Source organism: Lissotriton vulgaris, chromosome 12 (assembly GCF_964263255.1).
Source record: "Lissotriton vulgaris chromosome 12, aLisVul1.2, whole genome shotgun sequence".
NCBI classification, from domain to species: Eukaryota; Metazoa; Chordata; class Amphibia; order Caudata; family Salamandridae; genus Lissotriton; species Lissotriton vulgaris.
The window spans coordinates 647,689,710-647,713,252 of record NC_141700.1 but is presented as its reverse complement, the minus strand read 5'-3'; the positions used below and the strand labels follow the sequence as shown (position 1 = coordinate 647,713,252).

Genomic DNA, 23,543 nt, shown 5'->3' with positions numbered 1-23,543 from the left:
GGTGAATGCTGTAGGAGTGACTCCAAGGGACATAGACGACCTGAAACAGAGGTGGTATGACCTCAGGAGCCTGACAAAGAAAAACATTGCTGAGCACCACAAACAGGCAAACAAAACTGGAGGAGGGAAGAACCGCGCACCCCCCCTGACTGACCTGGAGGAGCTAGTGGGGTCCACCATTGAACCAGAGAGTGTCTGTGGACTGGGAGATGCAGACAGCTCAGCCCGAGCTGCCACCAGAAAAGGTAAGACGCATGCACAGCAATCACGCCCACCCAACAGCCTTCCCTTTACCCTATGTGGCAAAGTTAACCACAGTCCAGTAGCGGTAGCACTATACAGGAGCAATGCATTATGGGACATGTAGTCAGTAAATGATGGACCATGTCATACAGCACAGCAAGCAACAAGTTAGGCAAATCATTTCAGACATAGTAAAGCGCAGGCAACATGTACATTGTACAAGTGTAAATTATTTAATTGTAGTGGCTGTGAGGCAGTTGCACCAAGCTAATGTACGCTTATATGTCCACAGACAAGACATCTCGCAGGCGTACCAGGGAGACGGAAGGCACGGCACCAGAGAGGAATGACATCCAGGAGCCAGGGCCAAGTGCAGAGAATGTCACAGAGGACACAGGTGCACCAACTACACAGCCACCATCCCAAGACCCAGAAATGTCTCCACATCTGCAGGCGTCCCTAGAACGTTCAGGTTCCCCTCTGCTACCGTCCTCACCTGAACTGCCTGCATCACTGCCTCTGACAACTCCTGCATCACAAAAGAGCAGGAGGCATGTAGTTGCTCCACTTGTCCAAATGGAGTCATCAGCTCGTGACATGGAGGGGGATGCCACACCAACCTTGCCTGGGGAAGGTAGCCCTGCCACACAGCAGTCCAGTGCAGAGGTCGTCCTTACAGGTAGCAGACGCCACAGGCACAGAGAAAGCATTGTAGCAGCTTATGTGGAGGGTCCCAGTGTCTTCCGTGGGCTTGAGGGTAGCATGGTGAAAATCCAAAGGATGCAGGGGAAGGCCACCCTGTCTGTGCAACGCCAGATGAGGAACCTGAACACATATGTGGAAGATATAGGGAAGGGCATTAGAGAACTGGTCGATGTTAACAAGGAGATGGCAGCAGGGGTGCGGGACATGACACAATCAGTGCAGCTTCTGTGCAGCAAACTGGACCAGGACATGTTAGCAAGGCGCAAGGAGAGGCAGCGTGCACAGCAGCAAAGTAAAGCAATAAACCGCCTGGCCACAGCCACTTCCCTGCTATGCAGACGATGCATTAAAATGCAAGAGGGACTCACCCATAACAGCAATGAGGTGTCTAGGGGCATTGGTAGTTTGACCAGTGCTGTAGAGCTGATGATGAATGCACAGACAGCACAAACTGCTGCCCTGGACGTCCCAGAAAGTGAGGAAAGCACCAGTAGGAGCAGCATGACAAGCCCCCTTGTTGTGGAGACACGGAGGAGCAGCAGGCGCCATTGTGAGCCAACAGCCCAAACGCACAGTGAAGAAAGCCAGCCACTTACATCTGGCACTGGTAGGCGTGGGCGGAAATGACTTTTTCAGTTAATGGGGAAGTGACCCAGAAATACCATTATTCCATGGATGACATTTGTGTTGCACATTTGTGCTTTTGAATACCTGCGTAGTGCCAAATATTAAACTGCGTTGGGTGCATACTCCACCTGTCTGTGTCTCTTTACTTACTTAAAAGTAGTTGCGTGTGATCTCTGCCCGTCTGTGTCTGCCATTTGTTGGTGTAGCAACTCCTGCTGTGTTGGGTTCAGGCAGTGCATGTTCATCATCATGTTCCTCATAGTTGCTCAATTCCACCTCGGTGCCCTTCTTGGTCGCAAGGTTGTGCAACATTGCAAAAGTTGCAATAATCTTACAGCAGGTTATTGGGGTATACTGGCGTGCCCCTCCACTTTTGCGCATGCAGCGGAACCTGCTTTTCAACAGCCCAAAGGTGTGCTCCACAATGTTCCTGGTTGATTTGTGTTGCCCTGTTGTATCGCCTCTGGCTGGGAGTTGAAGGGTTGAGGTAGGGTGTCATGATGAAGGAGCGGACGGCATATGCACTATCCCCTATTTGAGAATGAAAAAGACATAACTCACATGCACACTTACACATACATCTGCAATATGTATCTAGGGAGTGTCACACAGTGTTTTACCTAGCAGGTATCTTTCGCCAAATTCCCCCGCTGTCAGGCGTGTGTAGATCCCACTGTTCTGAAAGTTGTAGGAGTCGTGGGTACTTCCTGGGAACTTGGCCACTATGTCCGTGAAAATGTAGTTTGCATCACAGATTACCTGTACATTTATTGTGTGGGTTGACTTCCTGTTTCTGTAAATGTACCTTGTGGCAGCAGGTGGGCAAATTGGGATTTGGGTGGCATTAATACAGCCGATGATGTTGGGGAAATGTGCTATTTGATAGAAGTCTGTCTTGGTCCTGAGCCGTTCTGCGTGCGTTTCAGGAAAGGTGATGTAATGATGCATTCTCTGCATCATGGCCTCTAGGAACTTCCTAAAGAAACGGGATAGGCAGCTCTGGGACACCCCACCTGCCGCAGCAATCACACTCTGGTAACTCACAGAGGCAAGCAGGTGTAGGCTACAAAGCACCTGCACATGGGGTGGGATGGCGTGTGCCCTTGGGGTTGGGTGCTCCAAAAGTGGGTGCAGGTCCCTGATCAAGTCCAGGATAATTTGGGGGTGTAGCCTGTACCTTTGTAGGATCTCTGCCTCAGTTAGTTGGAATAGGGAGATCCTCTGCCTGTAGACCTGCTCCTCCCTTCTCCAGACCCTCTCTTCTTCTGCCTGTAGCCGTAGCAGCCTCGCTATCACGTAGAATGCCGCCATTCTGGTCAAACTGTTGCATTTTGGGCCCTTTTTCATAGCCTGCACCTGGTTACCACCTGCTTTCAATCCATGGTAAATACTGACTCTTAAATACCGAATTTCATGCAAATTTGGTATTTTAGAGGTTACCTACATCTCAAAAGTCATTTTTTCCATTTCTTATTTACCGAATCGGTAATTTTACCGATTCAGTAAATTTACAGATTCGGAAGATTTCCTTAACTCGTACATCTCAATATCCAAATACTGGTCGGTAACGGCCGAAATTCGGTATTTTCGGCCGTTACCGGACGGTATTTGGATACCTACATCTGGCCCTTAGTTCTTTGCAAAGACATATTAACCCTCTGCACTACTTTATGGATAGTCATAACTGCCACTGACTAAAAACGCCCACCTCTCTTTGTAGTGGGAACAATATTCACAGGAGTTATCTTGACATTTTTATTGCTGTCTGAACAGATGCTTTTAAATAAGCCATTGCTGAGCAGGCGTAGTACCTCTACGCAAGTTCCACAGAGTTCGAAAAGAACTCCGTGGAACTCCGCTCCGCTCCCTCTCCCCTCCCAAAGTAATTATAATGTTAAAAATGGCACTCACCTGCCGTGGCTGCCTCCTCCTCACTATGGCCGCTCTCCTTTCTCGTCCTCGCCGTTTTTCTTCTTGGATTACCCCTACATTGTACATGTTGCGTGTGCGCATGCTCATACGCAAGAAGTACAAGATAGAGGTTATCAAAAAAGAAGGACGGTGAGGACGTGGAAGGAAAATGGCCATGGTGAGGAGGAGGCAGCCACAGCAGGTAAGTTCCTTTTTTTAAACAATATAATTACTTTGGGAGGGTGGAGGAGCCGGCTAACTCTGCTCCGCCACAGTGTCAGAGTTTTACATAAACTATGCGTTTGCAGCAGAACGCGGAGTAGGCAAAACTCTGGAAACACCTCTGGAGGAGCAGAGTTACCCACCCGGGGTTACTTTTAAAACGTATGATACTGCTAAACACAGCGCCCCCAACATGGAAGGACTAATGCAAAACCTCAACGTTCATAACAAATCAATTAAAAGTCCGCTTGACATGCACTCAATATATGCTGGCCTTAATTATGAGATTGGTTGCTTTTATACAGAGCTGGAACAGCCCATATGAGAAACAGGGGGAACCCTTTATGGGCTGGGGGCAGGCAACAGCTTTCTGGGCTGAGGGGCTCTTGGGCAAGTGCATGATTTTTGCTCTCTAAACGAAGATTTCTCCTGTGTTTGTTCCAAACCCTGAAGTGTTGGAAGATTTGATATAATTCTCTACTGAGCTGCGTGTAAATCTCGCTGCTTATATACAAGAGTGTTTTGAAACTGAGGGGCATATTACCAAGGGCCTTATCGCCGCTTTAGCTGGAATTTTTCCTGCTAAAGCGGCGATAATTTTATCGCCCTGTTACCTAGCTGTTGCTAACACCAGTTAGCGAAAGCTAGAAGGAGATAGCGATCATCTTGGGGCCCACTTTGCATGTCAGCTATAATTATCGCTAATGACATGCAAAGTGGGCGTGCCAAGATGTTAGCGACTGGAAACAGTCGCTAACATCGCTATCTCCTAATACCTACTTTTGGAAAAATTTGCGCTAAGCGCAAATATCTCCAAACGCTAACGCCTGCCCAGAGCAGTTCTTAGCCATGTTATCCAATGGTAGGTGGATAACATGGCTAAGAGCATTAGCTCGGTAATGCATGAATATCGCTGACTTTTCAGCGATATTCATGCATTTCGGCCGATTTTTATCGCTTAGGAGATAAACCTTGATAATAGCAAGGTTTCTTAGCAATAGAAATAGGCGAAGCACTGTGACAAAATTATGGCCGCTAACCAAGCTTAGCGATAATTATCGCTTATTCTTGGTAATATGCCCCTGAGTTCTCTAAACACGTTGTATGTACAGTGCCTAGGAAGAGACGAAATGCAGTATAAAGTATTAAAACACGTTAATATTGTTGCTTTATTTGGGAAATTGTTTATCAAAATGACTTGCATTACACCATTTGTTTAAATTAGGTAATCAAAAAAAGGACTTGATATACTTTCGTAATTGTTTAACAACCTGGAAGTCTGTGAAACTAACAATGATGCACTACAGTTTTTTTTATTTGTTTGAATAGCTGAGTTTATTTTATTCAAGTGTGCAAATTAAAACCTTTGCACTAAAGTACATTCATAAAAACTATATAAAAGAAACTTTTAAAAGAGTAAAATCATTGTGTAAGATGTCAATGTGCAAGTGCAAACGAGCAATTTGTCCAAAAATGGAGTCAGCATAAAGTGCATAGTGCACTGGGTTTGTCCATATATAAATAAAACTGCATCTGCCTAAAACTCATCCTGGTTTTCGATGAAATGGATACATTCCAGAATTTGTGCAGACAGACGTGTTATGTTCATATACTCCCATGTGTTTGTCACTTGTCCAGCATACTCTATAGCAGTGAGCTTAATCTGAGATAAATTTAGGCAAAAACAGCAGAGCTTTGTGAAAAGAACTTCACATGTCTGATGTGCCAGGTTTTATACTTGCTGTGAGATGGCGCAGTTAGTCAGAGGCTCTTCAGTTTACAAGAAAGCAGCATTGCAGTCCAGATTTTGGACAAGCGGGAGCATTGCTCTTGCATGCTCCGTCGTGCTGGAGCCTGATATGCTGAGTTTGCCTTTAGTATCAGGGAACAGGTTTAGTCTAATGCATGGGTACTCAAACATTTTCCTGGGGGACGCAAAGTTTGGTCTTTGGTGTGACGGAGGACCGCACTGATACCAGTGGAGGAGGGGGTTGTAAAGTGGGTGTAGGGGAAGCGAAGCATGTATATCTGCTGGCGGAACTCAATTGCTCAATGTGAAGCCAGAAAATCTGGAACGAATCCCGGCTTCTCCACTTAACTAAACTGTGGGACCCTGGGCAATTGTTTTATTTCAATTTCCCTCCTTTTTCTTCATCATCACATATAAGAGGACCTCGAAATACATTACTTTAGGATGCGTGCTGTACAAAACAATCTTCTGTGCTTGGATGTAATCACTAATGGCGTTGTTATCAGGGTGGGGGGGTGGGTGGGGAAGCATGAAGGTTTCTAAAATCATGTTGGAAAATCATCACTTGAAAGATACTTCTGAATGCACTGCTATAATTTGATTTAATAAGGTGAAATGGTTTTACAGGTCAATGAAATACACTTTTAGAATTTTGAAAAGACTATCCCATTTCTACACGTTTGCAGTCTTTTAAAATCAAGGTGTTCCTAAAGTAAAGGGCCTTGTTACTTCCTTTTGTTTAACTGCAATTAACCATTAAATAAGTGCTTGGTGTAGATTTAATATTTATTTATTTTGGTAAGTTGAGAAAACAGCATCCCTGTGCTGCTGCTTCTGAGGAGGTCACATGGAAAGGTGAGCAGGGCTTCATGCGGCCCCGGACCGTACTTTGAGTATCACTGGTCTAAGGCTTTTCGGATTTTGAGAAAGTGGCAGTCCATCCAGGTTTTGTACAAGCGGGGATCTTGTACTTATGCAATTTGGGAAGCCGGACACTTAGTTTTATGTGCTGCTTGCAGTCATGTTATGGAGGCAAGAATTGTACAAAAACTTTGTCGGGGACCATGATTCTCTGCAGGTATTGTGTCAGTTGGGCATTTGATTTTATGGTCTGGACTACTCAAGTGTCTGGTCATCCCACAGTTGAGCTGTATATCTGAGGTGTCAAACAAGTTATAATTGCTGGCCTACTATACTGGTCTCACAAAGGTTTTTCAGTCTTTTGCATTTGCTTCACGTATGCAGATTCGATGGATCAGGGACTCTGGAGTTTTTCACAGATTCAGCAAACCTCTGGTATTTCAAGTAAAGGGTAAAGATCCTCACTCACTGAGGAGACATGCTTCATAATCATTCCTCTCCTTCCCAGTGGATATAGAACTGTTATCCACACTGGGCACTCTCTCCAGCTCTTTCATTGTAAGAGAAAGTGACGTGTACTTGGTTGTCTATTTAGACATCCATGGGATCTGGAGATTTAGAAATGGAAACTGTGTAAAGGGGTGATAAAGGATACTTTCATTTGTTGACTCCCTTTCACAAAGTTACACAATGTTAACAATACGAAGTCCATGCAATTAGTTCACTGATATTATGCCAACATGTTTCTATCCCTGTCTATGCCCTTTGTGGGTCAGGGGCATTCATTAGGACAATGGAGCCTATCTGTACAGCCTATCTGACTTTGATGCAAGGATGGTGTGGCATAGATCCGTTGAGGATTTCAGTTGAGGGCTGCACAGTTCGGCATGGGATCAGGTGAAGCCTACAGTGAAGAACTGCATAGTAAGGCTCTAAGGGCTCTGCATCACTTTACGTCGGATCCTGTGAGGCTTTCATTTAGAAGTTGCACAGATCTGTGGGGTTCTGTTCCGGATCTGGTGACACCTTCAGTGAGGAGCTGAATGGCTCTGAGGCATTCTACGTTGGATCTGGTGAAATCTTATCTTCATCAGGGAGAAATGTACTCTGACTCCAGTCAAGGACCTTCAGGATGACACTTGGGGGTCAGGGTTCACTCCCAGAGAGGCCAGCAGAGTGGACCAGGTCAGGTCCAGTTAGGTTTGGCAAGCTGCGAAGCAGGAAAGGCTTCAGGAACTTTTTGTATCCCTGTAGTTCACACAAGAAGTCGGCCAAGTGACCCTTGGAGTAACTTCTAGGGGCCTGGGTTCAAGGCAAGCAGGTCCAATCTGCCTTCAGGCTTCAGGTAGCAGGATAGTCATACTTCTGCCTCTTTTATGCCTAGTGTCAGCCTTTGGGTGGAGGAACATCCCTTTGTCTAAATCTAAAACGTGTTCTGGTCAGTTCCTCCCATTCCTCTGGTTTTGCTCCAGATTAGATAGTTAAACAAAGGCATGGGCAGACCTGGGGTCAGATTCTTCTGTGTGGGACAGGGCAGGCCCTTTTGTAGTGTAATCAGGCCCCATGGGGCACAGCTCCATCCCAACATCCTGTCAGGAAGACCCTCCCCACACCCAAGTTCTGTCCACTGTCTGGAAGGGTGTGCACCTGTTACAACGCATTTTTTACAACGCACTACTGTTACAACGCATCCATTACAACGCGGATACTGTTACAACTCATGTTTTTACAACGCATTTTTTTACAACGCAGGTACCTTTAAAACGCATACCATTACAACGTAAGTATTGGTAAGTATATAGTTATTTTTTAAATGTTATATGTTTGGGGTAAAGGGGTATTTTTAGGGGTTAGGGTCAGTTTTGGGTTTTTGGGTAAAGGGGTATTTTTAGGGTTTAGGGTCAGTTTTCAGTTTTTGGGTAAAGGGGTATTTTTAGGGTTCAGGGTCAGTTTTCAGTTTTTGGGTAAAGGGGTATTTTTAGGGTTCAGGGTCAGTTTTCAGTTTTTGGGTTAAGGGGTATTTTTAGGGTTCAGGGTCAGTTTTCAGTTTTTGGGTAAAGGGGTATTTTTAGGGTTCAGGGTCAGTTTTCAGTTTTTGGGTAAAGGGGTATTTTTAGGGTTCAGGGTCAGTTTTCAGTTTTTGGGTAAAGGGGTATTTTTAGGGTTCAGGGTCAGTTTTCAGTTTTTGGGTAAAGGGGTATTTTTAGGGTTCAGGGTCAGTTTTCAGTTTTTGGGTAAAGGGGTATTTTTAGGGTTCAGGGTCAGTTTTTAGTTTTTGGGTAAAGGGGTATTTTTAGGGTTCAGGGTCAGTTTTCAGTTTTTGGGTAAAGGGGTATTTTTAGGGTTCAGGGTCAGTTTTCAGTTTTTGGGTAAAGGGGTATTTTTAGGGTTCAGGGTCAGTTTTTAGTTTTTGGGTAAAGGGGTATTTTTAGGGTTCAGGGTCAGTTTTCAGTTTTTGGGGTACAGGGTAAAAATAAATTAAATTTAATTTAAAATTAAATTATTTAATAGTAAATAAATTAAATTAAATTACATTGCATTATTTTTGGGGTTGAGGGTCAGTTTTGAGTTTTTGGGGTACAGGGGTACAGGGTAAAAATAAAGTTATATATTTTTTAATTTTCAATAATTAATTTAAATTATATTTCATAAAATTACTTTAATTTATTTTTGGGGTTTAGGGTCAGTTTTCAGTTTCTGGGGTACAGGGGTACATGGTAAAAATAATGTAATATTAATTTAAATTTAAAATAATTAACGGAAATTAAATTATTTAAAATTACATTAAATTATATTTTTAAAATTAAGTTACTATTATATTATTAATATTAACATATACTTACCAATACTTACGTTGTAATGGTCTGCGTTGTAAAGGTACCTGCGTTGTAAAAAAATGCGATGTAAATACATGCGTTGTTACAGTATCCGCGTTGTAAAAACCGCGTTGTAACGGTATGCGGAGTAAAAGTCCGCGTTGTAACATCATATATCCGTCTGGAAGATATAGACACTTCACTCCAGGGATCCAGCAGAGGTCAGGTGATACCTGGACATTGGCAGTAGGGCAGTTTTAGGTTTCTGCAGAAAAATGCTCACTTTCTAAAAGTGGTATTTTCAAAATAGTAATTTAAAATCTGACTTTGCCATTAGGTTGGATTTGAAATTCCTATTACCAGTGCTTGAATACTTATTCTAGCTAGTTCCATCCTGAAGTTATGCATTATAAGGAGTTATAATGTAACCCACTGCTTTTCTGTAGGAAAGCCGGCCTTGCTGAAGGGAAAGACAAATGTGTACTCTTTTTTTACTGCGAAGTCATGCAAAACCTTATTATACATGTCATTCTTTCTAGATACCATGCACTCTGCCCTAGGAGCTTTTAAGACCTACCTTAGGGGTGAATTGCACATATTAATAAGTGAAGCTTGGGCTAGGCAAAAGGTTTATTTTGCCAGGTCAAAATGGCAGTATAAAACTGCACACACGCGCTGCAAGGGCAGGTCTGACAAAGGTTTTGCAGTGCTACGTTAGTGGGGGGGGAGGGGCACAATGAGTGCAGCACCACCAATTGTAGTTTCAAATTTACAGACCCTAGGTACACATTGTACCATATACTAGGGACTTATAAGTACATTAAATATGGCAATTAGGTGTATGCCAATTTTTGCATGTTTAGAAGAGAGAGCACAAGCACTTAACCACTGGTTATCACTGGTACAGCATCTTATGGCTACCAAAACAGTTTCAGATAAAGAAGGCTACATTGTGGGAGAATACTAAGTGAAAGAGGATAATTACAGTTCTCAAAACTAGGATAGATGCGATAAAAAATCATTCTACACGATGAAGCACTACAAAATGTAAACCAGTCTCCAACTCATCAATTGTGGAAAACCTTTGATGATCTGCTTGACCTTGATTCAACACCAAGCACATACTGACAGTTTGAACTGCTTGTAACACCTGTGGCGTTTTAGATACATTTAAGGTCAATTGGCTGGAATAGACACAATTTTGCTGCCTTTTACTCACATGATTTTTGCAGCAGGTTAAATTGTAACTCACCTTGGAATGTCCATAATGAAAGAACTGCAATATTCAATGAGTGTCCTTTCAGAACCTCTACCTTTTTTCAAATTTATGAGAAAATTGCTCTGTAACATGAGCTATTTGCCCTGATTTTTATGCACATAAAGTATGGTGGATAGTGCATCCCATCGTTTTCAAAGCTCACCAGTCTGCTAATGTGCTCCAGGAAAATCTGAATTTCTTTAAATGCTTGTCACTTAGCCACACACTTAACAATGCCCCACTCAATTTGTTGAGTGCCCACACCTCTTTATTTGCATTCAAAGCACTGGGTTCAAATACTCTTGGAAAAATATTTCTAAGAGTGTAGACTATGGCAAGTTCAGGTGAAGATTTAGGCATTTTCGTCAAGATGATGCATAGGGTGAGAGTGCGGAGTGGCAATGAGAGGCCCCTTCAGAATGTATCTATCTCCTTCACTTTCCTCACACGTCAACAACACTTGCCTTGTGTAGCACTTTTAGTCATGGTGTGTAGTTCACACAAGGGGAAACGTCAGTGCTTGTAGCTATCCTCTCATATCCAAGACAGAAATAGATCATAGACCAGAGATCCCAGATCACTACTCTATATTTTTTACTTCCCCCTGTTTTATCAGGGCTACAAGAATGCCTGTAAATGCCCCCTGGGAGGTTCAAAATCAGCATCACCGTGCCACCACCCTTCTCTATGCCCACAGGGTCTTTGTAGGTACCCTGAATTCTTTATCAATGGGCTCAGAACCAGAGACCCTCTGTTCATGCAAGATGTACTCCTGCATGTTGAGCACCATTTCCAGTACACCACCAAGTTCTTGCACTTTGGCTAAATTCAAAATGAGGACCCGGGTCCCTCTGCTTGTGTCCTGGCTGTGGACTCCATAGTAATGCACAAGGATGGAGTTCAATAAATTCTCTAATAAAGAAATTCATAGTGAAGAGTGAGCCTTTCAACACATCAATCCAGTTGACAGAGTTCATGTTGGCTTCTTCTGCTTTTTCTGCAATTTCAATTTCCGGATTCCTTGCATTGAAGATGTAGCTGTAAAGAACTCATGCAACACACTAGAGTTTACCATACTTGGTCATCCGGGCAGTATTCCGACCCTTGACTTCTCAGAGCTTCTATGTGAGCATGTGGGTGAAATATGAGAATAATTCAGCCCTCACTTATCTCCTTTTTGTTTTTGTGCCATACCAGAATGCCCAGACACACTCTGAAATCCAGTGGCACTGCACAGTGTACTCACTCTGTGTAAATCAGGATACATATCTCACAATAAAAGTCAGGGGAAAATCTGACTAAGTTGTTAGAGTGAGGTGAAGATAATTCCCACCACTTCACCATCACAGCTCTGGGCCTTGGACATTCTACAGGCCCTGTGCCCCGATCCCACTTTCACCTGTCTGGAGCCTCAGTCTCTTGCTCATGCTGCCTGATGTCTACACCAAAATGTGGCAAGCACAAGCACAGCTCCAGTTGTACCCTCTACCATGAGACTGTGACTGCCTCTGAATATTTGAGTGTTTATAGGTCTCAGACCACCTCCTGGACCCAGGTGCTGCAACTAGGTCCTCAGTATTACATTGGCCCCATCTTGGAATGCTTCTCATGCTGGTGGGGTAGAACAAACTGGGGCACTCTCTGGTCTTGCCAGAGTCCACCACACCTCCAAACCAGCTCAAAGATTTCTTTCTTTAACTTATTGCAGTCTGAGACCCTTGACATTTTTGGCCTTGCGATTTTGGGCCTTGGAAGAGGCTGGCCAGTGACAAAAATGGAGCCACCATGCATGTCTTAGGAAGAGAGGTTTGAATCCCTTCAGTTCCTCTCCCCATATTTAATCTTTAAATTAATTTGCAAAATTAAAATAACACTTTTCATGAGTTGCCACGCAGCAACTTTGTGTGGTTTTTGCACTAACGTTTTTGTGCAAGACAAGGCAGTGCAGATGCCCTCTTTGCCTGTACATATTGAGAAATATGGCTTTCCACCCCTTTGTTTTGCAAATGAACATCATATCTATATACATGGCAAAGGCTTACACGTGATTACTACATATCCATTCATTTTGAGGAAGGAATGGTCCCTAACGTCTGGCAGAAGAGTCTTAAAGTCCAGAAACTCAGGATTTACAACAATTTGCTTATATTTGTTTTACAAGTTTGAAAGAGGTGCCAGAAAATATGCTGGTGGTTCCTCAATGGTGGACAAGAGAGTAGCTGCACATTGGGTCTCCAGAGCACATCAGGTCATAAGTCACTCATGGCTGCAATGTATGTGTACCACCATGAAAGCTATCCATGTGCATTGGATATGAGCAAAAGACAATCTTGGTGCATTCTTTGTAAATCTGGAATGCTCTGTAATTATTTTGTGCAGGCCCAGTGGTTGGATTTGCATCTGGTCTCACACAAATAGGTTTGCAAACTACCACACACTTACATTGAGAAAGTAATTATTGGACTTTTTTAAAGTATGTTGGCACCAGCTGTAGGTGGACTCTTAAGGTTTCTGCCCTACTTTGCAATAAGGAAGCACCTTCCCATGACTTCTGAGACCTGACGGGGCTTTGTTCACCCTAAGTTGGCAGGGTATTCCCAGACGTGGGTCCCTTGCTCATTTTGCCAATGGATTCAAGCTGATGAGGGTTGTTATCCCGAAACCAGTCCCAGGATGCTTGTTTCCAGTTCAGGGAAGGGCTTGGCAGCTCAGGCTGGACTGTTCCCATGAGGCGCAGGGTCAAGACTGATTTACATATGGCTGGGTCTGAACTGAGGTGGCAAAGTGAACTAAAGAAAGATGATGGATTCAACCCAGATCTGTGACTGGGGGGTGAGTGTCTGAAAAGTTTCAGTGCTTTGTTCAGCATCTCCTTGTGTTTGCTTTGTTCGCCTTAAGTTGGCAAGGTATGCCCAGACGTGGGTGTCTTGCTCACTTTGCCACTGGATTCAAGCTAGCCTGGCTGATGAGGGGTGTTACACCGAAACCCGTCCCAGGATGCTTGTTTCTGGTTCTCGGAAGACCTGGCTCTGCAGTTTGGGCTGGGCTGTTCCCATGAGGCACAGGTTCAAGATTGATTTGCATATGGCTGGGTCTGAACTAAGGTGGCAAAGTGAGCTAAAGAACGATGATCGGTGCAACCCAGATCTGTGACTGGGGGTGAATGTCTGAAAAGTTTCAGCACTCCGTCCATCATCTCCTTGTGTTTACCTGACAAGACTTGAACATCAAAATGGAAGCAGAAGAGCACCCTTTTGTGGATTGACCTGAAAGGCCTTTGATAACTGCTGCAATATACTTTGTTTTCGGCAACATAATGCATATAAAGGGATATCAACTTGGCAATAAACACTTTTCGCAACCATTTTTAATAAACAATAGACATGCCATAGCATTTCCACATGGAAGATAGTGCTTGATTTGGAGGGAACTTGCCTTTTAAACTCATTGACGTATTTGTTTAGACTGAGTTGCTGCTGAACACTGCCCTTCTCACTTGACCTAACCCAGCAAACTTCAGGAACCAGAGCATCTAGCTTTCACTTTGTCGCATCCATTTCTCACACCAGGTGACTCACAAAGGTCACTTCTTCTGGTCTCTTACTGCCACCAATAGAGAGCATTAGCTGGACAGCCGCAGGACTACATCTTCATCTCTTTCACCAGTCACCAGCGATCCAGATGGCGAGATGGGTGAGAGCTATGCAAAATGATAAATAAGTGAGAAATGGAGCAATAATTCTCACTTTCAACTGGAAAGACTATTCAAGTTGGTGACATCAGCAGCATTAATGTACATGGTTTAAAGGCCCAGATTTAATCTACTCTTGCTAGGCCGATCGTAAGCAGTAGTTGATGCCTCAAGATCTGCTCAGGCTCCTAAAGGTAGAAAATCTTCAGCCAGACATGCCTTAGTTGGGTTAAGACTCTGACCCCAGCTAGACTAGCACACTGAACAGACACGCAGTTTAGATGAGAATCAGTTGGTAGGTTTCTGCCTCATAGAATAATACTGATCAGGCACACATAATAACCCCCCCGTTATGACCCCTCCATGCATGCTTAACTTTATTTGAGGTCTAAAAGGACCTTATAGTTTTGTGTGACATTGCAGTGTTAGCCGCCTGCCCTTTTAAAATTTCCTACAAGTCAATTTCACTTTCATTTTTAGAAGAGAATGGCAACTCAGAGTGAAAAACACAAGCAACCAATCCATCAAAAAGAAAAGTTATGGCAAATGAGATGTAACTCATTTTCCACCGGTTTATATCAATTTGGCCAAAACCATTGATCGGCTACCAACACCTCAAAATTGGTGATAACTTATTCACCACAGGTAAGGTATTCCCTTAATGATATCGGGGGAGCAAATCACAATAAATAGTTTCCTGTGTGGGAATGAAAACTCAAGAATGTTGCCCCCCACCTTTGGAATCCCCGCCACCCTGATGGACCACGCAGGAAACCATGGCATAATATTAGGCTCAATGCTCATGAAGAACTGCGAGATCAACTCCTGTATCCTCAGCCTGCTTCAACACCCTCCGCATACTCCCCAAAATGTTCTGATGGATCCCAGCTGAATCCAGAAAAACCGTCACACATGCCCTCATCAGCAGCAGACTGGATTACAGCAATTCTCTCTATGCCGGAATCAACAAGAAACTACTTTGCAAACTCCAGACCATCCAGAACGCTGCAGCCCGACTGCTCCTAGACATCCCACGCAGCAACCACATCACTCAACACCTACGAGATCTCCACTGGCTCCACATTGACAGAATAATAACCTTCAAGCTCCTCACTCACGCACAAAAGGCCCTCCACAATGTCAGACCAGCATATCTAACAACTGCCTCTCCTTCCACGCCCACAAGAGACACCTCCGATCAGCTGAGCTCTCTCAGGCCACCATCCCACGCATCTACAAGACCAGAACGGAGGAAAGTCTTTCTCCTACCTCGCAGCCCAGGCCCGGAACGATCTCCTCCTCCACCTCTGACAAACACATACACTGCTCCAGTTCAGGAAGAACCTCAATACCTGGCTCTTCAGATGACCCCAGCACTCAACGGAGCCGCCCCCTCGCCCCAGCTCCTTGAGACCTTAGTGGGTGAGTAGCTGCGCTTCACCAACCCCTGATTGATTGATTGATTGATTGATTGAGGGGGAGCCGTTATTTCTATGTTCCCGGTTGGTTTACACTGGGAGGGCGAGCCACATAAATGGGGGCCAAAGTTTAGGTGAAAAAGAGTAGGGGATAGGCTGTGCTGCTCATCCTGACAGGGTCAAGGAGGTGAAGCTCATGAAATTTTGACGTAAGGAGGATGGATGACCAGGGACGCATGGTGGGAACTGGGAGAGAGGGTGGAAGTTAGGGCATAAGAAAGGATGTATTGCTTGTGGCACAGTTTGTGTTCTCTATTCAATCACCTCATGAGCCCTCAATTCCACCAAGGGCCCAACTAGTGCCCTTTATTTACCAGGAGCTCCTCAAGGTCCAATATGGAGGCATGGCCAGAATCCCTTCAGTGTACACGGGGTGAGCATGGCCTAATTACCTCAATGTTGACTCTCATGTAGACATCTGCATGCCCCCAGCACCACTCCCATCATACAGTGCTTTTGGTTGGGGCCTCAGAAAGCGCATGATTGTCAGACTTCAGAGGGCTTCAAGGTGTAAGAATCATTATGGCTTTCTCTCTGAAATCCATGTGCAACTAGGCAACACACACTCCAAACCACCGAACACATGCATTTAGCCAATAGGTCATCCCCGAGAGTTCCCTGCCCATCCAGGCGGGATTCCCAAAGGCCGCTTCCCTGTGAGATGATGCAGTCTTTTGGCAAAAAACAGGGTCACATAAATCCCTCATCTGTAATAGTTGACCTCTCCTGCAACCAATCTCCCATGTTTCCATCAAATAGGACCACCACATTAACTCTGCCCTGCAGAATCCATCACCCAAAATAAGTCGTCTGGCACCCCAACCGGTCATACTTTATGGAAAAGCAAGACGTTTTCACCTGTAAGGAGCTCAAGAGCAATAAAAAGCAGCTGCTCCAAGTCTAGTCTCGAGATGACAAATCCTTTTGCATTCTGCCAGGATGAGGAGATTCAGGGCCATATGTATCAAGCAAATTAGCATTCGCAAAGGTCGAAATTCGCAGAATTTCGGCCTTTGCGAATGCTAATTTGCTAAATGGTATGATTGACACATTTTGGCAGCAAAATAAGGAATCCCAAAATTTGCTATTCCTTATTTTGCGATTGCACTTAAGGAATCGCAAATTGTGCGATTCCTTAAATGCAATGTATCAACGGAAAATTAATGCAAAAATGCCCATAAGGATTCGCAAATTACCACCAACTTCTAGTTGGTGGTAAGTTGCGAATTCTTTTAAAAAAACTATTTATTTAAAATCCAAAGGTGCCATATGACGCTCATACATGCCCTTAGGGCCTGTATGGGCGCCATATGCCAACACATGTCATTTTCAGGGGTGCAGTAGTGTGTTCTTGTGACACCCCTGCACCCTTGAAAATATATCTAAATTACGATTAGCAAATTGCTAATCGCAAATTTCCCCTTCATTCCTATAGGCCTCCTGGCCCATAGAAATGAATGGGAAATTTGCGATTAACAATTTGCTAATCGCAATTTAGGAATGTTAAGAATCGCTAAAAAGAAGTGATTTCCTACATACATACCATTTTGCGATTTCTAAATAGCGATTCCTTAAAAATCGCTATTTAGAAATCGCAAATGGTCAGGATGATACATATGGCCCTCAGTGCTGAAAGTTCCCAGGTATCAGAAAGCCTTATTAATAGTAACCCCAATGACTCTGTTTAATCATTCCTTCTGACAATTACATCTTTCTGTTGCATTCTCCAGTTGAGGTTCCGTGACAATTGTAAGTGGTGTTTTTGACTCACTCGAATATGGTCGAGTTTGGTATCTATAAACCGCAAATGACGAGTTTAGTGGGTGTACGCGTTTTCGCTATGCTAACCTAAACCGTTCGCCTGTTTTGTGGGTTTCTTCATCTGAACCCACGGGTTCCATTTTAGATACGGCATCCATACTTTACCGACGGGTACTGATAAGAAGGGAGAGGAAGTAGTAGAGGATCCCTTGCTATCATACCTACTGAAGTCGCCACCTCCATATGCACAGGATACTACAGCTCCTGTGGTTCCTCCTGTTCCTCAACCTGTTGTTCCGGCAGCTGCTGGTCAGCCTGCCGTTGGTCCTGTCCTTGCGAATCCTCTTGTTCCTATTCCTTTACCTGCTCCTGTTCCTACTGCTCCACTGCCTATACCTTCTCAAGCTGTTGTCCCCGCCACTTCTGCTCTTGTGGCTACTCCTACCGCTCCTACTGCTCCTGTATTTAGCTCTCATGTTGTTGCTCCTGCACTTTTCTCCCCTTCTCCGTCTGTTCGAAGACGCATTCCTAATGCTGTTGCTAACCTTTACTCTCCTTTTGGACCGCTTCTTGGGTCTGATGATTCTGATGTTCCCCAACGACGAAGTCAGCTTCCTGGTGGTAGGGAACGTGATACATTAATCAAAATGGCGCGTAATTGGATTAGGTATCCCCTTAAAAATCCCCCGCGCATAATTGTTGAGACTTTCTCTCAATTCAATGAGCCAACACAGAGATTCGTGTTTGATGAAATGTGCAAATTTTTACGTGAAGCGATATCAAATGATGAGGTAAACGAAGTACCGGTAGACATAACTGAACTTCAGCTTCAGTTTTCGAGTGGTATACTTGTGGGTAGCAATGTTCGACGTGCTGTAGAACATCTACTGTCTTTTCGTCCCACTATAATACCTTGAGCATTGTTTAAAGATGAAACTGAGGAATGGATGGCAACGCCTGGTCAGAAACCCATGAGAGAAGTTCCACCAGTGTATATGGCAGGTAACCCTGGTGCTAACCCTCCGGTTCTGCCACACTTCCAGAGAGTGTGGATACACCTCCCATGGAAGCGATCGGAAGTTTTGCAGGTTAAGCAGTCTTTGCCAGACCCTCGTAAAAATCCTGAAGGGTACTATAAAGAGTTGTCCCAATTAGTGGATGCTACGCTCATGAACCTTGCCGACATCGACATGTTGTCCGGCAATGTCGTACCTCAACCGGTTTGGGCGAAAATACGTCGCGAAGATCACGCAGCTGAGTTAGGTGGTGATTGGGCTGCACTTACAGCGGCTGACGGCTTGCAGGTTGGTGGGGCTAAGCCTGAGCAGTTAATTATTGCTTTGCCTCAGAGAATTATTACTCTAATGAAGACTCTTATGCCATCAATGAAAGTTAACTGGGATAAACTGTCTGCCTGTAAGCAAAAGAAGGACGAGAGTGTCTCCGATTTCTTTACGAGATTTGAGGAGGCATTCATCAATCACAGTGGTCAAGATATGAGCACTGAGGGAGGTCAGAGGTTGTTTGTGGATAAATTTGTATCAAATTTGTTGCCTCAACTTAGCAACAAATTGAAAAATTCATAAAGTGCGTGGGCTGTTTCTTCCTCAGCTCAGATATTGGCCACGGCTCAATATTATGAAAATAGAGAAAAGGAGGAAAATGATCGTGCAGAGAAAAAGACGAAAGACCTTAAAATGAAAGTTCTGTTGCAAGCGTATCCTCCGCGCTCAAATCAGAATGATTCTCAACAGCGGAATAGGTCGCAATCGCGGAATGACTCTTCTTCGCAGAGATCTATTCTTGGATACAATCAATGTGCCTATTGTAGAGGTGAGGGTCATTTGAAATTTGATTGTCCGGTTTTGCGCGATCGAAATAATGGTAATTCATCTAGAGGAGGTCGTAGTGGTCCTCAACAGGCTTCGCGAGGTAGAGGTCGTGGTGTTACTCAGAATCAAAATGAGCATTCTAACAATTCATCTGATTCCAATAATTGTTTTGATCAGCGTGGTTCATCGACAGGTAGATCTGCACAGTACCATGTGGACGATTTTTATATCGAACAGGGTATTGATGACGGTAACTACTAGGACAGCCACAGACAAAGAGAGGGAGTAGTATCAGTTCCGGTTGATCAGAGAGGGCCTTACGTCGCAGTTGCCACATCGGGCGTAGTTGAGCCTTTTCTGTTGGACACTGGTGCAGCGAAAAGTTCCATCATGCATTCGAAACTCCCTGGCGCACCTTTGTCTGGCTTAACAAATGTTTCCGTTGGATTCTCTGGCGCCCCTGTTAGCAATCCGGTCTCTAGCCCTTTGCCTCTTACAATTGGGCCTTGTGAGCTGAAAGCTCCTTTGATTTTGACTACTGGTTGTGGTGAAAATCTTTTGGGCCTGGATTTGCTGAAACGTTTGTATGCGACTTTGTATTGTTCTCTTGCGGGAGTGGAGCTTACGTTGGGTCAGAGAGTAATCTCTCCCATGTACTTGTCATCTGATAAGCTCCCACCGGAATTGAGTTCTCTTCCTGCATCTTTGTGGGCAACAGGTCCCAATGACGTGGGCCTGCTTGACATCTCCCCTTATGTTGTTCAATTGAAATCGAATGTGCGATTGCCACATACTCCCCAGTATCGTATCTCCCTTGATGGAGAGCGAGCATTGTTAGCGATCATCTATGATTTGATCGAGAAAGATGTTGTCGAGGAGACTCGGGGAAACGTGTGCAATAGTCCTGTGTTACCAATCTTGAAACGCACTGATCCATCTAAGCCTCCTGTTTACCGTTTTGTTATCGATTTGCGGGAGGTGAACAAAATTGTGATTCCTCAGTTTCCTGTGCTGCCTGACATTACGGCTTTACTGACTCTGATTCCAGCATCTGCTTCTTGGTTCTCAGTGATCGATCTGAAGAATTCTTTCTTTAGCATTCCGATTGCTGAGGAAAGTAGAGATCTATTCGGTTTTTCATTAGGAGGTCGCAGCTTTAGGTTCAAACGCGTTCCTCAGGGCTACTGTGAGAGTCCATCGATATACAGCCAAGCCCTGAAGAGTCAACTCGATGCGTTTGTGTTACCGGCTGGTGCGGCCTTGATTCAATATGTTGATGACTTGTTGGTGGCTGCCGACACAAAAGACATCTGCAAAACTGCTACGGTGTCTCTGTTACAGCATCTCTGTGACTTACATCACAAGGTGTCACCTTCTAAACTGCAATATTGTTGTCAAGAAGTAACCTATCTAGGTCACTTATTGTCAAAGGAGGGAAGAAGGTTGACCCCAGAGAGAATTGCAGCGATCGCTCGAATGACTGTGCCAACAACTCAGAGAGATGTGCGTGCCTTTCTAGGTATCACGTCATACTGCAGGCAATGGATTCCGAATTTTTCGTTGCTAGCGAAACCATTGGTAGCCCTCACGTGCAAGGATGTTCCAACTCCTTTGCCATGGACGGAAGAGTGTCAGAAAAGTTTTTCTGAACTGCGTGATGCGTTGTGTTCGGCTCCTGTGTTAGGTACTCCTGACTACAGCAAGACGTTTACACTATACGTTCACGAGAGAGAGGGTTGTGCGTTGAGTGTTGTGACGCAGCAATTTGGCGGTAAGCAGCGTCCATGTGCATATTTTTCCTCGACCTTGGACCCAGTAGCTAGAGCGTTGCCGAGTTGTCTAAGAGCGACAGCGGCGGCTGCGGTGTCCATACGACAATCTGCAGGATTGGTCATGGATAATATGCTTACGGTGATGGTTCCGCATGCAGTTGACACTCTCTTAAATCGTACGAAAACCCAACACTTGACAAGCGCAAGGTTGTCTGGTTACGAGTTGACGCTTTTGGCAAGTCATATTCAAATAAAGTGCTGTAATGTTCTAAATCCGGCGACTTTGTTGCCAACCAATATGGAATCAGACGATGTACCACCACACGATTGTTATTTGCGAACTGAGGAAGAAACGAAGGGTCGTGTTGACCAAAAAAACACTCCATTGGCAGACCCCGATGGTACTTTGTATGTTGATGGTGATGTGACGACTGCGTATGCTGTGGTAACATTGAGTACGGTTGTGGAAACGGCGAGGTTGAATCAGAATTCCGCGCAGGCGGCAGAGTTGATTGCGTTGACGAGAGCGTGTGTTTTGTCGAAGGGAAAGCGAGTGAATGTGTTTACTGACAGTCAGTATGCGTTTGGTGTTGCGCATAGTTTTGGTCGATTGTGGCGAGAGAGAGGTTTTATGACATCGCATGGCACGAAAATCCAGCACGGACAGCTTGTGAACGAACTTTTGGATGCACTTACATTGCCCAAGCAGGTGGCGATTATTAAATGTAGTGCGCACCGTAAGGTGACGGATGATGTTGGTCGTGGTAATGCCTTTGCGGATGAGATTGCTAAAGAGACTGCTAGAAACCCTGCAACCAGAATGTATGTGACGAGTTCGGTAAGGTGGCCTGCAGAAACTGGTATGTGTGAGGATACTGTTGAAAGTGTGAAAGCGATTCAGAATGAGGCCACCGAAACTGAAAAGACTAAGTGGAAGGAGAGCACAGGAAAGTTGGATGTGAATGGATGTTGGATTGATTTGTCGGAGAATCAGAGGTGGATGCTGCCGGATGCATATGCGCTAGCTGTTGTGACTATGGCACACGGCTTATCACATATTAGCGCGAAAGGTATCTGCAAGTTGTTGTCTCCTGTATGGAAGAATGATGGTATCGCTAAGTGTGCTGAGAGAGTGGTTAAGAATTGCATGGTATGTATGATGTACAATCCTGGCAAGGGCACTCCTACACCCCCTGGCCACTTTGCTCCTCCTACATGTCCCTTTGAAGTTATCCAGCTAGACTTCATCCATATGGAGAGATGTAATAACCTGAAGTACGTTTTAGTTGTGGTTTGCGCATTCTCCCGATGGATCGAAGCCTACCCTCTCAAAGACAATACTGCCTTGTCCACAGCGAAAGTCCTACTGAAGGAATACTTTCCTCGGTATGGAATGCCACGAATTGTATGGTCTGATAACGGAAGTGAGTTTGTGGGGAGTGTGATGAAGAGTGTGTGTAAGGGCCTTGGAATTACACAAAAATTCCACAGCGCCAATCATTCCCAGTCAGCAGGTTTGGTTGAAGGGTACAATGGTACTCTCAAATTGAAACTCGCAAAGATTCAGGCTATGACTGGTCTGTCATGGCCTGATGCTTTGCCTCTTGCCCTTTTGTCGACTAGGGCGACTGTACACTCTTGAGTAGGGCTTAGCCCATATGAGATTGTGTTCGGCCGTCCTGCAAATATTTGGGGGGTTCCTAGACCCAGGGTTTTCGAAAGTCTTGAATATCCAATGTTAATTGACTATCTCCATGATCTGACTGCTAAACTGAGGTTAATTCATCAACAGGTCTTTGAAGCACTGCCGGCACAGACGGAGGGTCTGTCAAAGCAAACCACGTCGTCCCTTACCTTGCCTTGGCTGAAGCCCTCTTGGATGACGTGGATGATTTCGCAGAGACGCAAGGGACCAACTTCCCTAATCACTAACTAAAACTTACTGATTCAGAAGTGTACAGCAAGGTTTAAACTAGGAATTAGGGAGGAGGGCCGGTACTGGACGTTGAAGTGAAGACTTTAGTTCTTGCTGTCGACCTGCGAAGCAACAAGCACCAAAGACTTTAGTATTCAGGTCAGAAAGTTATGACTCCTAACTATTCTATGGCCTTTTTACTAACACTCTATCTAGTTAGAATACCTAAATCAGCGTGGCGAGCTTTTGAAGTTCCCCTACCTGCGATCAGTAAGTTGTTGGCCTTCGTCCAGTATGTCTTTGTTAGATAGAGATGATGAAGTCATCAGGCGTCCTCTAGGATTAGTGGTCAGCTGGTGGGATGTCAGTTTGTTTGTCTAGAAGTTGACGCAAAAGAAAGGAAGGATTACTTTACATTCTTTAAAAGACCCTTTGCAAATCTTCCTAACTACTCCTATAACTTACTTGACATTAAATTCTTGCTTCTTGGTCTTGGGGTTCGTGTCTTTTCAACTAGTACAACAAAAGATAAACATAGACCAAGAGAACACCAAATCCTATATGTCTTTCTTCAATCTCCTTGTTTTAAACAATAATCTAAAACCACATTGTTAAATAATTTCACAGCTTAACACAAATGAACTGTGAACAAATGTTCTTCCAAAAACTAAGATGCATATAAATGTCCCAAGTCTCTTTCT

The 23,543-nt window shown here is 44.5% G+C and overlaps 1 protein-coding gene across 1 annotated transcript; it reads left to right on the top strand.

The window, feature by feature from the left end:
• Positions 1–525: 525 nt before the first annotated feature.
• Positions 526–1,575, top strand: LOC147677932 (uncharacterized). Its single transcript, XM_086945598.1, has one exon. It carries the CDS (start codon positions 526–528, stop codon positions 1,573–1,575), a length of 1,050 nt encoding a protein of 349 aa, XP_086801724.1.
• The last annotated feature ends 21,968 nt before the right edge of the window (positions 1,576–23,543 follow it).

What these genes read in the sequence shown, in the direction of transcription:
- LOC147677932 (XM_086945598.1), top strand. Translation starts at nt 526, where the DNA reads ATGTCCACAGACAAGACATCTCGCAGGCGTACCAGGGAGACGGAAGGC.